Source organism: Lepidochelys olivacea (genome assembly GCF_965140295.1).
Source record: "Lepidochelys olivacea isolate rLepOli2 genome assembly, chromosome: 3".
Lineage (NCBI taxonomy): Eukaryota > Metazoa > Chordata > Testudines > Cheloniidae > Lepidochelys > Lepidochelys olivacea.
The window spans coordinates 189538-204633 of NC_140413.1; the positions used below are offsets into that span (position 1 = coordinate 189538).

At 41.9% G+C, this 15096-nt stretch overlaps 1 protein-coding gene across 1 annotated transcript in view; it reads left to right on the top strand.

Moving 5' to 3' along the window:
- Window positions 1-1277: 1277 nt before the first annotated feature.
- ZNF512 (zinc finger protein 512) overlaps window positions 1278-15096 on the top strand; it is a 64459-nt gene continuing 50640 nt past the window's right edge. The window contains 2 exon segments of the mRNA XM_084624063.1: window positions 1278-1386; window positions 4213-4328. Coding sequence (XP_084480189.1) covers window positions 1366-1386; window positions 4213-4328 — 137 coding nt within the window. The 5' untranslated portion in view covers window positions 1278-1365.

Sequence of the window (15096 nt, forward strand, 5' to 3'; positions counted from 1 at the left end):
AGTTTGGGGGGGCAGGTTCTGGGCAGCATGAGTGACATTATTGGCCCACTGGGAGGATTTGAGGACTGGCACTGGCCCTAAGGTAAATTGAGGTTGAGACCCCTGCTGTAGATAACTTAGTCCTACCAGGAGTGCCAGGGACTGGACTAGATGACCTCTCGAGGTCCCTTCCAGTCCTATATGATTCTATGTTCTAACAACACACTTGTAAATCAAACTAGATGATTACAATGGTCCTTTCTGGGTTTATAATCTAGGCGAGACACACCCTAAAGGACACAAATGGGAATGCAGGACCATTATGGTGAGAGTTTGATGGCTACTCAAAAGATAGGTTTCAGAGTAGCAGCCGTGTTAGTCTGTATCCGCAAAAAGAACAGGAGGACTTGTGGCACCTTAGAGACTAACCAATTTATTAGAGCATAAGCTTTCGTGAGCTACAGCTCCCTTCATCGGATGCATACTGTGGAAAGTGTAGAAGATCTTTTTATGTACACACAAAGCATGAAAAAATACCTCCTCCCACCCCACTCTCCTGCTGGTAATAGCTTATCTAAAGTGAGCACTCTCCTTACAAGGTGTATGATAATCAAGGTGGGCCACTTCCAGCACAAATCCAGGTTTTCTCACACACCCCAACCCACTCTCCTGCTGGTGGGTTTGTGTGTGTGTGGTGGTGGGGGGGGAGGAGGGGTGTGAGAAAACCTGGATTCAGTCGGCTCAGAAGAGGATTCAGTCGTAGTTCATGATGCGGAGGAGACTGCACAGGCAGCCTCTCGCTCCAGCTCCCATAACTCCACTCCTGCCACCCAGTCCTCCCCTGCCCCTCCAGCTGCCAGTAGTAGCGTAGGCTCAGTGAGCAATACTCACCGCTGGCCACCCGCCTGGGCCTGGCAGCCAGCTGGCTTCTGAAGGGCTCACAGCAGAGGTGCCTCCCAGGAGACTGGTTTTCCTGGGGCTAGGCTAGGCAGGGCCCCAAGGCAAAGGCTTGAAGGCACCGCGGGGAGCCCACGGACTGCGGCAAGGGGGGATGTGGGGCCAGCCATGCGCTAGGGGGCTGGCAGCAGAGGGCGGGGAAGCGCCCCCGGGCGCGCGCCGCCTCGGGCTGCGGTCACAGCCGCACGGTGCCTCCTGCTCCTGCCCGGGGGCGGGGGCGGGGGCGGGGGCTGGCCCTGGCCCTGGCCCGCCAGAGTGGGAGGGGGCGTGGCACGCTCGGAAACGGCCGCTCTTGCGGAGCGTTTGACGCCATGGTGGAGGCGCGCCGAGATGATGTCACCACGAGCCTGTTTGGGTCACGTGGGTGAAGATCGCTGATGTTTGTTTGTGAGGGGCGCACAGCGATGAGGCGCGAGTTGGGCGCGCGCCATGCGGAGCGGCGGCTGTTCGGTAAGTGCCTGCGGCCCGCCCCCTCTGCCCGGCCCCCCGCGGCCCGCCCGGCTGCCCGCCCCCGCCCCGTCGCCCCGCGCCCCCGCCGGCCCCTGGGCCCCGGGGCCAAGTGGCAGCCCCGGCTGAGCGCGTCCCGCAGCTCCCCCCCGTGCCCCACTGACTCGTTGCGCCTTGTTTCAGAGTGGGCCGTGAGCTCTCTGGGGCAGGGTGTCTCCGTGCCCGGGGGAGCCCCGCTCGAGTTACCGGCGGGCTCTCGGCCGGAGAGGGGCAGCTTGTCCCTGCGGGTGGAGAAGGCGCAAACCACAAAGCGAGTAACGGAGACCGTAGCCTGTCATCGCGTTGCCTTGTATTCCACGTCCGCGGGTCTGCGTCCACCTGGTGTCTCTTCCCTAAACTTAGGTTGTAAACTCTCAGGGGTAGGGGAGCATGTTTGGTTCCGTGTTTGTACAGGGCCGAGCACGGTGCGGTCCTGGACCACGACTAGGGCTCCTAGGCACTGTGTTAATATAGATAATAACAATCTATGTCGGGTCTCAGCGTAGCAGCCGTGTTAGTCTGTATCCGCAAAAAGAACAGGAGGACTTGTGGCACCTTAGAGACTAACAATTTATTAGAGCAGAAGCTTTCGTGAGCTACAGCTCACTTCATCGGCTGCATAGAATGGAACCAATAATAAGAAGGTATATAGATAGATACACATACAGAGAAGGTGGAAGTTGCCATACAAACTGTGAGAGGCTAATTAATTAAGACGTTTCTATGGGTAGGCCCTTTCTGAGTTGATCTGTGCGTGCACCTGGCTCTCATGTCACGCTCAAGCTCTGTCTAGACTCACATAATTTTCAATGCCTTGCAATATTATAATATTTGAATGCCTGAACTTGAAAGAAGTTTAAATGTTAGCATCTAGGCAGATGCTCTTCTGGTTTCAGCAGCTCAAAGCACAGGACCAATCCCTAGTCAAGCAAACTTCTGCTAGATCAGTTTCCTAACATAGGTTAGAGACAGACAAATTTATTTGAGCATAAGCTTTCATGAGCTACAGCTCACTTCATCAGATGCATGCATTTGTCTGTCTCTAAGGTGCCACAAGTCCTCCTGTTCTTTTTGTGGATACTTACACGGCTGCTCAGACTCACACGGCTGCTACTCTGAAACCTGTAATAGAGTTTTAGCAGCGGGAATACACTTTTCCACACACAGCACATGGACATTTGGTGCTGAGGCTGACCCCTCTTTATCCTTGTGCATCTGTAAGCACCTTGATTAACATCTTATCAGACACATAACTGTACTGGAATTGTTGATGGTTGTTAATTACAAATACTTCTGCAAGATTCAAACAGTGTTCAGCAGGGTGGATTTGATTCAAATCAAACTTAAATCATGATTTAAATCACTACTCAGGAAGACTCTATTTAATGATGGATTTCTACATAAAAGTACATTCTTGTTGGTTGTTATAAGCTTAATACGTATTCTTCACAACTCAGAGATCTAGGTTTCGTTTTTAGAAGGTACACACTATACATTTTTAAAGTTATTTCTTTTGAAAACTTTTCAGATTAGTTTTACAGCTATATGAGAAAATCAATGATTGGTTATTTCATTTACCAAATGTAATTGAAGCAGGTATTTATGAAGTCATTGGGAGGCGAACTCTCTCTAATTTAACAGGTTAATCATTAATATTTGGAGGATTTTCTTGCCATGCTATATTAGGAGGAGAACGTTACCAGACAGATATTTAAATTGTTTTGTTTGCCAGAAGCTGGGATTGGGTGACACGGCATGGATCACTAGATGATAACCTGTTCTGTTCATTCCCTCTGGGGCACCTGCCATTGGCCATTGTCAGAGGACAGGATACTGGGCTTGATGGACCTTTAGTCTGACCCAGTATGGCCGTTGTTATGTTCTTATATTTAACGAAAATGACGTTATGTATTCTGGATTTTTTTCTTCAGCAGCAAACATGTTTTTGTTAAAATAAACATGAATTTTTGAGTTTAGTTAAACATTGTTTTTTAAAATCAGGTTTGGTTTTGTTAATTGTTTTTAACTACAATAGTTAAATGAAATATTTTTCAAAAAAGCAAACAAAAATTTAATCGACTATGTCAGCCAGGTTAACATGTGTTACGAATTACACCTGGTAGGACACGCACACCAATGCTGCGAATTACACCTGGTAGGACACGCACAGTTCGAATCTAGGCTGAGGCACAGAAACTAACTGCAGAGTTCCCAAGAGACACTAAGTTTATTACGCTTGAGCGTGGTGCCCCCCTGCTAGCCAGGGGGGGACCCTGAATACAAATTATACAAAGGTTATATACTTTTTAGCAAAGCATGTTGCCCTCGTGCATCAGAAACCTTAGCCAATAAACAAACCCTTGTCTTATCTACCACCTATCCCTGCTTGGTGCATTCCTCGTGCTATACCAGTATGTTAATTACACAGCATGGTCCTAAAGCCATGCATCAGTAACTTTTATTATCAGAATGGGAGGCCTCACATCAAGGCCAAGAGACAGGGAGTTAGAGACTGACAAAAACCAGATACTGGGAGTCAAGGCAGGCTGGAGACAAGGAGGAGGATTTTCACAGGGATTCAGTATCTAAGGATCACTCTTCCTGGTGTATGATGTGCTGGCATTTAAACAATGGTGGGCCCCAAACCAAAATGGAGTCACGTGCTAACTTTTCCTTAACACATGAGAAACCTAAAATATTGGTTTCTGCAGCTAACTCAGTTGTCTTCACCTTCATTTTCCTGTTTATTCATAATTTGGAAAAGAAAAACAAGCTTTCCTACTTTTTCAGGTCCCAGACGATTTCTTAATTTGGAATGAATTAGTCCAAAGGAAGAAAATACACCGGCAGAAGTTACTGCTGTTAAAAGTGAGATTATCACTTCAACAGTCTCTAAATCCAAGTGCGTAAGTGATTTCCACCAGTTCACTGGTGTGACTTTCTTTAAAACATCATCAGCAAACATATATTTCTTGAATGGTTCACCCTTAGCTCTGAAGTTTATTATAGTTGGCGTTATGGAGGGATGATTGCTGGATGTCCATGTCATAGCCAACTCCTCTTCTTCAGCAATTAAGGTTTGACCCTGGTACAGAGTATTGAGAATATTTGCAAGAAAATGAGCTGGAGATAGTGCTTGTCCCATTCGTTTTTTTTAATGCTTGTAATTTAACTCTGTCATTGCATATTTCTCTTTTAAAGATCTCACTCAGTTCCTTCCAAATTTCAACAGTGTCAGCAGTAAAACAGCTATTTCTCTGCATTTTGTTCAAGGCTACAGGAATAGGCTTCAGGGTACTCAGCCTGTGTTCAACCTTTTTCTTAAGCCCGATGTTGAGAATTTTGGCTGTGACAGTGCCATCTATTTTTTCACGATTTTGTTCACAAACTGTCATCAGATTAGGACAGTTCTTGATATAGTGCTCAAAACAGTCCACTACTGAATTCCATCGCATGAGAGTTAGCTTGGTTTCTCCCACTTTTTTCAGAGCAGCTGCTGCAAAGTGATTGTTATGGAACTGTTTTGCAGTTTCAACAACATTAGTCTTTATTTCTGGAATGCTGAAGTCTTTGGCTAGGAGTTGCATCAGATGAGCACTGCAACCTTATGTTATTAGCTTGGGACTCTCTTCTAAATTTCTTCTCATCTTGGATACAATTGCAGCATTGTCTGTGACCAAGCTGTGTACTAGACATTTGCATTTTTTTTCAGTTTGTTATAGCTTTTACTGCTACTTCTTGTAAGTATTCTGCTGTGTGTGCATTTCCTAATGTATCAATTGTTTCTGTAAGGAAGACCTTCCCTACTTCTGTTGTCACACAAGCCCATACAACAGGGTCATTGTGGACATTGCTCCACCCATCAAGACTTAGGTTAACAATTTTACCCTCTAAACCTTTTGCACACTGCTCAATTTCTCTTTCATACAAGTTATCCAGCAATTTGCCTGCGACATCTGCTCTGTTGGGTGGACTGTATCCTGGTCTTAATGACTGAACCACGTTAATGAAGTGTGGGTTCTCAATCATAGGGAAAGGAGAGTTTGTTGCATAAACAAACCAGGCAATTTTTTCATCAATTACCTCTTTTTGTAATCTGCTGGTTCTTATCACAAATTTATCTATGGTTGTTTCTGGATGATGGAGATTTTTTTTCCTTTTTGCTACAGGTGATGTACTGTGGCTATGTGACATACATAATGTGACTGAAAACTCTGAAACTATAGAAAATGATGGTGATCTTGAAGGTGGATAGTCTTCAGAATCCTGTATGTTGAGGATGGATTCTCCTAAACAAAATAAGCCAGTGCAGTTATTTAATTATTATTACCATACTGCTTATTTAATATTACTCATTGCTCATTCACTGACACTCAGTACTACTTTAAAGGTGAAATTGTAAAAGGAAGATCTGCCTATTTCAGCTATTTATTTTTTTTATCACAACTGCATCTGAAATGATAGTACCATAAAGTAACAACTATATTTTTTGCTCAAACATGAGAATTCAAGAATAGTCCAGAAGGAGGACAGGCAGTCCTTAAGAAAGAAGTATGAAATAAAAAAAAAATTACCACCTGAAGATCCTGCATGTTCAGACATGTTCCTTTCATCATCTTCAACGCAGCTTCCTCCTGAGAAGGAACACTTCTCATGATGTTTCATTCGGGCAACTAGGCCTTAACATTTCTTTGTTGCACCATTTGCATTTTGCACGCATGCGTGTCTTACCCACAGATTGAGGAACTTCATTAAAATATTCCCAAACTGGGTATCTCTTACGGCCTGCTGCCATTATAGATTTTCCCTTCTAGTGAGAGAATGGCATGGTAGATTTCAAATCAATGAAGGCTACCCTCAAAAAGACCTCAGGACTTCTGGAATGTGCTGCTCAAACAGTTTCACTTTTGTTTCTACTGCCTGTCCCTCCTTTCTCACATTTATCTCCAGACTTCTTCTCCTTGTGCAGATCTATTCCACCCCCAACAATCTTCTATTCACTGAACTTTTTGAAACTTTGCACTTTTAGAGAGAGTTAAGGGATTGACTCTGTGTACACAAGTTTGCAGAGGGACAATAGGGTTGAGGTCTCTTATTACTCACCTTTTATATATTTATTTTAAAACATTTTTACTGTTAACAAGCATGTTATCTCTGGAGACACAAATCCACATTTTGAGAACTGCAAAACCGAGCATCTCTGATGGTATCTTCTGGACTGAGCACTGAGTCCCAATAGGTAGATAAAAAAATAATTTAAATAATCTATACAGAAGCCCCTGGAACACCATAAAATTGGGTCCCTAATCCGTGAACTATTAGAATGTATTTACAAAACTTTTCTTAAACATTACATGAATATATTGTCTCATACTATAGAATTTATAATCCCTATTCCATGATGAGATATCTTTGAGCTATAATGTGTTTTAATTAAAACTATCTTTAGATAGTTTTATTTTTTCCCCAAAAAGCGTTTTATCAAAAAAAAATTGTTTTTTTTTTAAATCCTTGATTTTTATCCACCCTGGTATTCAGGGGACCCATAAATTACATGTAAAATGTCACTGTTCAATCAGTATCCCATCGTGTGCCTGAATTTGTGTATTGTCTCTTTAGAATCTATGTCCTTGTCTACTTACCTTTCTTTAAGTATTTGGAAATTGGTTGGATATCAGTAAAATGAGGTTGGCACCTGATACCAGGGTTATGGCCCTGAAGTGGGGATACTGTCTTTTATGTGCCTGCTTCTTGTTGGCATAATGGAAGCTTTTGTGTTTTTGTAACATCATTTCTGATAGCATTGAGCCATAAGCCTTTAGTGAACATTGTGCCATAGAGTTTCTTCACAGCAAAGTTAATTTGAGTTACCCCCAATTCACGTTCCATCTGTACAATTTATTAACTTGAGTGTGGTGGTGCTTTAGATTCAAATTGGTTGGTTTGTCCGGGGTTATAAGCTAAAGCTTGAATTAGTGCCACTTGTCAGCTGCTAATATGACCATTGTAGTGTGGACATAGGCTAGCTCCACTTGAGTGCCATTGGTCCTCCAAAGCTGTCCCAAAGTTCCCTCTGTAAGGACAGACAACTTCTTTGCAATTTATTGGGGAAGAATTCATAGAGCAGCTCAGCCTACTGCAGTGCAGAGAACCGTGGGATGCATCCCCAGATGTCTTAGTGTTACAGCTGAGTGGACACAGCAGCTCAAATGTTGTTTCACGGTGTGGTCACTTGAGCTTGGCTAACTTGAGAAATGTAACTTGAGTGTATAACAGTGAAGACATACCCCCAGTGAAACTGCTATCTCTGTTAATAGAAACTCACCTTCAGCAGTATTTTTCTCTTTCACATTTTTGTGGTACTGCAGCCTGTAAGAGGCTTTTTACATATAGTTTAGCGTGTACCACTAAAACATTTGAAGAGCAGACTGATTTAAAATTAGAAGTTTTGTTTTTAATATCCAGACTGAAGAAACAGCAGGATAGGTTGAAAAAAAAATGTGTAAAGTGTACAGTAATGCAAATACTGTATAGCTTGCAATAGCTAAACAAAGTTGTCTTATTGTCCATATAACTGTCCAGTCCTTTTGGGAATCATGCTAAGCTCTTGGCCTCAATAATGTGTAGTGGCATTGAGATCCACAGGTTGGTTATGCATTGTGTAAAAAGATCTTTTCTTTTATCAGTTTTAAACGTAATGTCTTTCAATTTTGTTGGCCGTCTCCCTGCTCTTTTATTGAGAGGGTAAGTAGGAACATTGAATCCAACTTCTCTGGACCTGTCATTTTTTATCCTGCTATCATATCTCTTCTCTTCTATCACCTCACTAAACTGAACAGTCCAAACTTTTCAATCTCTTGTCCTACAGAAGCAGATAGGGTGGCCACCGGAAATGAACATCATATGCCCAGTGAGGGTGAGGTTCTGACTTATATAATGCCATTATTGAATGCAGAGTAGTTGTAGCTATGTTGATGCCAGAATATTAGAGAGATAAAGTGGGCTCCAAAGCTTGTCTCTCTTACCAACAGAAGTTGGTCCAGTGAAAGATGTTACCTCACTCACCATGTCTCTCTAATAGTGCCAATATAACTAGGGCTGTCAAGCAATTAAAACAATTAATCATGATTAATCGCACTGCTAAACAATAAATAGAAGGATTTTTTTTACATTTTCAAATATATTAATTTCAATTACAACACAGAATACAAAATGTACAGTGTTCACTGTATATTTTTGATTACAAATATTTTCACTGTAAAAAACAAAAATAGTGTATTTCAATTCACCTAATACAAGTACTGTAGTGTAATCTCTTTATCATGAAAGTTGAACTTACAAATGTTGAATTATATACAAAAAAAACCTGCATTCAAAAATAACAATGTAAAACTTCAGCGCCTACAAGTCCACTCAGTCCTACTTCAGCCAATTGCTCAGACAAACAAGTTTGGTTACATTTGCAAGAGATAACGCTGCACGCTTCTTGTTTACAATGTCACCTGAAAGTGAGAACAGGCGTTCACATGGCACTGTTGTAACCGGCATTGCAAGATATTTACGTGCCAGATGCTCTAAAGATTCATATGTCCCTTCATGCTTCAACCACCATTCCAGAGGAGATGCATCATGCTGATGACTGGTTCTTCTCAATAACAGTCCAAAGCAGAGCGGACCGATGCATGTTCATTTTCATCATTTGAGTCAGATGCCACCAGCAGAAGGTTGTTTTTCTTTTTTGGTGGTTCAGGTTCTGTAGTTTCCACATCTGAGTATCACTCTTTTAAGACTTCTGAAAGCATGCTCCATGCTTTGTCCCTCTCAGATTTTGTACTGCACTTCAGATTCTTAAACCTTGGGTCAAGTGCTGTAGCTATTTTTAGAAATCTCACATTGGTACTGGATGGGCTATTACCAGCAGGAGAGTGAGTTTGTTTGGGGTGGGGGGGGAGGAAGCGGAGGGTGAGAAAACCTGGATTTGTGCTGGAAATGGCTCAACTTGATTATCATACACATTGTAAGGAGAGTGATCACTTTAGATAAGCTATTACCAGCAGGAGAGTGGGGTGGGAGGAGGTATTGTTTCATGGTCTCTGTGTATATAATGTCTTCTGCAGTTTCCACAGTATGCATCCGATGAAGTGAGCTGTCGCTCACGAAAGCTTATGCTCAAATAAATTGGTTAGTCTCTAAGGTACCACAAGTACTCCTTTTCTTTTTGCGAATACAGACTAACATGGCTGTTACTCTGAAACCTGTCATTGGTACTATGATGCTCTGTACCTCCGGGGGACACCCAGCAGCCCCTTGTAAAATGATTATGTGATATCCAGTGCAAAGTTTGTCATGTCGGGTGTCTTCGGAAGGCGCATGATGTACTGAGCATTGTTGTTATAGGTTATAATTTTATGTAGGTAGTCATGAGGTTGAAAATGTATCCCCATGGCTTAAAATAAGCCCAGGCAAAAACTCTGCAAGAGCAGAAAGGCAGTTCACACCTCATCAGGGCGTTGATGAGACAAACCCAGCCCAACCACACAGGAACAAAGGGTGATGGCCTAGGGAGCAAAAAAAGAATCTGTTAGTCTCTCGAGGGAGTTACCCCCCCTTCCTTTGGTTAGTTTGGAACTGCGATGTGGTAATGCTCATCTGACTCTGAAGGGGGTGGGGGGCAAAGCTAAGAGGGAAGAAAGGATATGGTAAAAGGGAGAGACATTTGCCATGCTCTCTCCCTCTTCCACCTACATCTGCAGACATCACATCAAGCGACTGAAGTGCTGATCGAAGGGGAGAGCCTGGTTGAGCAGCAACCATCTAGCCTGTGGTGAGAAGCATCTAAGTTTGTAAGGGCATTGAAAGTGTTAAGATCAGCTTAGAATGTGTTTTGCTTTTATTTCATTTGACCAAATCTGACTTGTGTTTTGATTTATAATCACTTAAAATCTATCTTTATAGTTAATAAATTTGTTTGTTCTACCTGAATCAGTGCGTTTGGTCTGAAGTGTGTCAGAGGCTCAGCCTTGGGATAACAAGCCTGGTACATATCAATTTCTTTGTTAAATTGACCAAGTCATATAAGCTTGCAGCGTCCAGGGGGCATAACTGGACACTGCAAGACGGTTGTCTCTGGGACCGGAGATATTCGCTAGTGTCATTCAGTTGCAAATAGCTGGGAGCAGCTTACATGCCAGAGGCTGTGCATGAACAGCCCAGGAGTGGGGGATTCTCACAGCAGAGCAGGTTAAGGCTGGTTCCCAGAGTCAAGGATTGGAGTGACCTAGCAGATCACCGGTCCGGATAACACCAGAGGGGAACATCACAGGTACCTTCTTTGCATTTGTCAAATTTGCAGTGACAGTGTTCGTAAATCAAACGACATGTGCTAGGTCATCCTCCGAGACTTCTGTAACATGAAATATATGCGGAATGTGGGTAAAACAGAGCAGTGGACATACAATTCTCCCCCAAGGAGTTCAGTCACAAATTTAATTAACGCACTATTTTTTAACGAACATCATCAGCATGGAAGTATGTCCTCTGGAATGGTGGCTGAAGCATGAAGGGGCATATGAATATTTAACATATCTGGCATGTAAATACCTTGCAACGCTGCCTACAAAAGTGCCATGTGAACACCTGTTCTCACTTTCAGGTGACATTGTAAATAAGAAGCAGGCAGCAGTATATCCCGTAAATGTAAACAAATTTGTTTGTCTTAGCGATTGGCTGAACCAGAAGTAGTATGAAATGAACTTGTAGGTGCTAAAATTTTACATTGTTTTGTTTTTGAGTGCAGTTATGTAACAATAAAAAATCTATGTTTGTAAGTTACACTTTCAGGATAGATTGCACTACAGTACTTGTATGAGGTGAATTGAAAAATACTATTTTTTTTGGTTTTTTTACTGTGCAAATATTTGCAAACAAAAATATAAAGTGAGCACTGTACACCTTGTATTCTGTGTTGTAATAGAAATCAATATATTTGAAAATGTAGAAAAACATCCAAAAATATTTAATAAATTTCAATTGGTATTCTATTGTTTAACTCTTTAATTGCGAAAAAAAATTTTAATCGCATTTTTTTTTCAGTTAATCACGGGAGTTAACTGCGATTAATTGACAGCCATGATTTTTTCACCATCCTATTCCTTTAGCATTCGAACATTTTTTTTTTGTTTTGTTTTTTGTCTTTTTGACTGGTTCTGCCCATAGTGACCCACAGATCTTTCCTAGTTTGTACAGTACATTTAGAAGTCAGCACTATATGTGAATAGTGAATTATTCCTTCCATTGTGCATTTCTTTGCATTTGTCAACATCCGTTGACATTCATTTGCCATCGGGCTGCTCATTTTCCCGTTTTCTTAGGATCCCTCTGAAGTTTCTCCCCATTGCCTCTATCTGTGACCAGTCTACATAATTTGTCATCTGCAAATTTTGTCACCTCCCTACTAACCCCCTCCTCCAGATAATTATTACATTAAGCAAGCCCCATCTTTGAAGGGGAACTTTGTGGCACCTGCTGTTAACCTTTTGCCATGAAGAAAATTGACAATTTAGCCCGTCTTTGTTTTCTGTCTCTTAGCCAGTTTCTAATCCATGACAGAACTTGACCTCTCACCCTGGACCACAGCTGTTCTGTCACCTGAGTCAATCATATCTTTACTAGGCACTGGATTTGGGGAACCACTGTGTAGCTTTTCTCAACACTGTGCCATCCATATCTTCAGTGTTGTAATGCTGTGAAGATGTAGATGTTCAGCCCATTTAGAACAGGAAAGCTATACACTCTGGGTTCCCAAGCCTGAAGCATAGAGGGCTATTGAAAAAGGGTGGTTCTGACTGCTTGATATTGAAACTTAAGTTAGGCCTGAGATGTTACTGAGGAGGGCGGTGGAAAATGAGACTTTGGGTGGGACTAATGGTGGGCAGCTGAGATCCTTATTCCTTCTTGGGAATTCATATGGCACCTATCACCTTGATGTCTTAAGTGCTGTCCCAACCTGGCGAGGATTCGTTTGAAGACCCTCATTTCATAATGGAGAGAGAGAAACTGGAATGAGAAACAAAAGATTTGGTGAATAAGACACAGGAGAAAAGGTTAGGAGACATGAGCGTATACAACCCAGAAACAATGATGGAGGGTTATAGGAGAAAAAGTGTTTAAGCCAGGTTAGAGGCTAGTGATTCTTACTATAGAGCAAGTAAGAACAGGCTTAAACTGCGATAGGAAAAATATTAGGAAAAAGTAATACTTTAAAAGTTGGAACAAGTTGCTGGGGATCTCATGCAATTGCCATCAACTGAGAAAGTCCAGGCTGAGTTTAGTCACCCATCTGTTGGGAATGAATGGCTTGGGATAATGAAAACTTCATTGTGCCCCTGTGTAAGAAAAGGGATTAGATCTCCCACTGCATGGGTTGGTCCCTATTCTAATTCCTCTACAAGTTCACCCAGGTTTGAGGGGGGGACAATTTTTTTCACTGAATAGGCCAGTGCTTCTCTTTCATAAGTGTTATGACAGAGAGAGATTAGTAAGGTGCAGTTTATTATGTGAACTGAAAAACTAAAACAAGAAGAAAAATCCTTATGGTATTATCCTGAATTGTTCCTCTTTCTGTTTTGCTAGGATACAGGACCTCGGCACAGACAACAGAAGATCAAGAGATCTCGGGGGGGGAAAAGTATGCATACGTTTCTCGTGAAATCTGGCTAAGAACAAGGAACAAAGCTGAGAAATTCTCACCATATCCCATTAATTGTAAGATTTTGTTTCAGGGGATTCTTGAGTAGGAGTAGAGAGGTTATTTTACCTCTGTATTTGGTACTGGTGCAACTGCTGCTGGAATACTGTTTACAGTTCTGGTGTCCATAATTCAGGAAGGATGTTGATAAACTGCAGAGAAAAGCAACAAAGAATAACTAAAGGATTAGAAAACAGACCTTGTAGTGATAGGCTCAAAGCGCTCATTTAGTTTAGCAAAGAGAAGATTTAAGGGGTGACTTGATCCCAGTCTATAAGTACCTACACAGGGAACAAATATTTTAAAATGGGCTCATCGGTCTAGCAGAGAAAGGCCTAACATGGCTGGAAGTTGAAGCTAGACAAATTCAGACTGGAGCTAAGGTGTTCATTTTTAATGGTGAGAGTAATTAACCGCTGGAACAATTTACCAAGTGTTGTGGTGAATTCTCCATCACTGACCATTTTAAAATCAGGATTAAACATTATTTTCTAAAAGATATGCTCTAGGAATTATTTTGGGGAACTTCTGTGGTCTGTGTTGTACAGAAGGTCAGACTAGATCAGCAGCTCTCAAACTTCATTGCACCGTGACCCTCTTTTGATGACAAATTACTACACAACCCCAGGAGAGGGGACCAAAGCCCGAACCCCACCACCCCAGGCGGAGAGGCCAAAGTCAAAGCCTAACCGCTTCAGCCCTAGGTGAGGGGCCTGTAGCCCTGTATTAAGCAAATGTATTAAACTTTAATATATCACATTTTTTTGATATTATCCAAACACTTTCTATTCCAAGTTGAATAAAACAAGTATCTGCATTTTGATTTAACCCTTCTATTTAGTTTTAAACTAAACTGTCCTATGAAAAATTAAACACAACAATTCTGGCCACAAGACAAACACCACAAGACAGGACATAGAACACAGAACAGAATTCCTATTGTGCCAGGAAATTCATGAGACGTTGAATTGCTTTTCAGCTGGCATCAGTTTTCTCTGATTTTCTGAAAGACAAAAAAAACACAGATCTACCCCTTTTGGGCAGTCAGTCATTGCTTAAAATATTTCCTTTTTATACAAATACCCTTGTTAATTGCAGGCAAAACAGAGGAATTACCCATATTTTCTTGTTATTTGTTTTATAGGCAGCCCAGGTTTCAGTGGCCTCTACCTTATCAGTTAGGTAATTTACATTAAAACAAATGCTTTCCAGCTTGCTTTTGGATCCACAGGTTAAAGATTCTTACTTTAAAAAGGGCACAATAAACTTTACCAGACTTTTGATTGCCTTTTACTTTTAACTCCTGCTGTCAAACACACAGCGACCTGAAAAGGAAGACACCACCTATTGTAGCCCCTTGGAGCCTAATAAGATATTAATTAAGTAGCACTGTATAATTGCATTTCTTTGGAAAAGGGCCCATTTTTTCCAAAATGGCTGCAAAGAAACCAAGAATTCTTTTTCTTTCCAGTATTTCACAAAGTTCAACTGCTTAATTCTTTCCAGCAACTACAGAGCTAACTTCTTACTTTCTTTTCTTAAATCACTTGCTTATTTCCCAAAACGACACCCAATTAACTTAGATTTTACCATTCCAAGTATTATTCCGGGATTTATGTTTTCCATTCCTGTAATTATTTACTCCTCTTTTTTCACTATGACCTCCAAGTTTCCAACCTGTTTTCCAATCTCTCTATCTGTTGCCTACCCGCTTGGGCCCAATCCTGTTTTTTTCTCTGAACTGTCCCTTCCATGAGCACCAGCTTTGTTTCACTACCAAATTAACAAGGAGGGTGGGCTTCTTAACTAGCCCCCAGCCCTCCTGGTCTCTTTCCTTAAATATTTTCACTTACAAGGGCTACCCGAGTCCTCCCCCCATGAGGCTTGTCACCTGGACAGAAAGCATGGCTAATTGGCAAGCAAGGAGG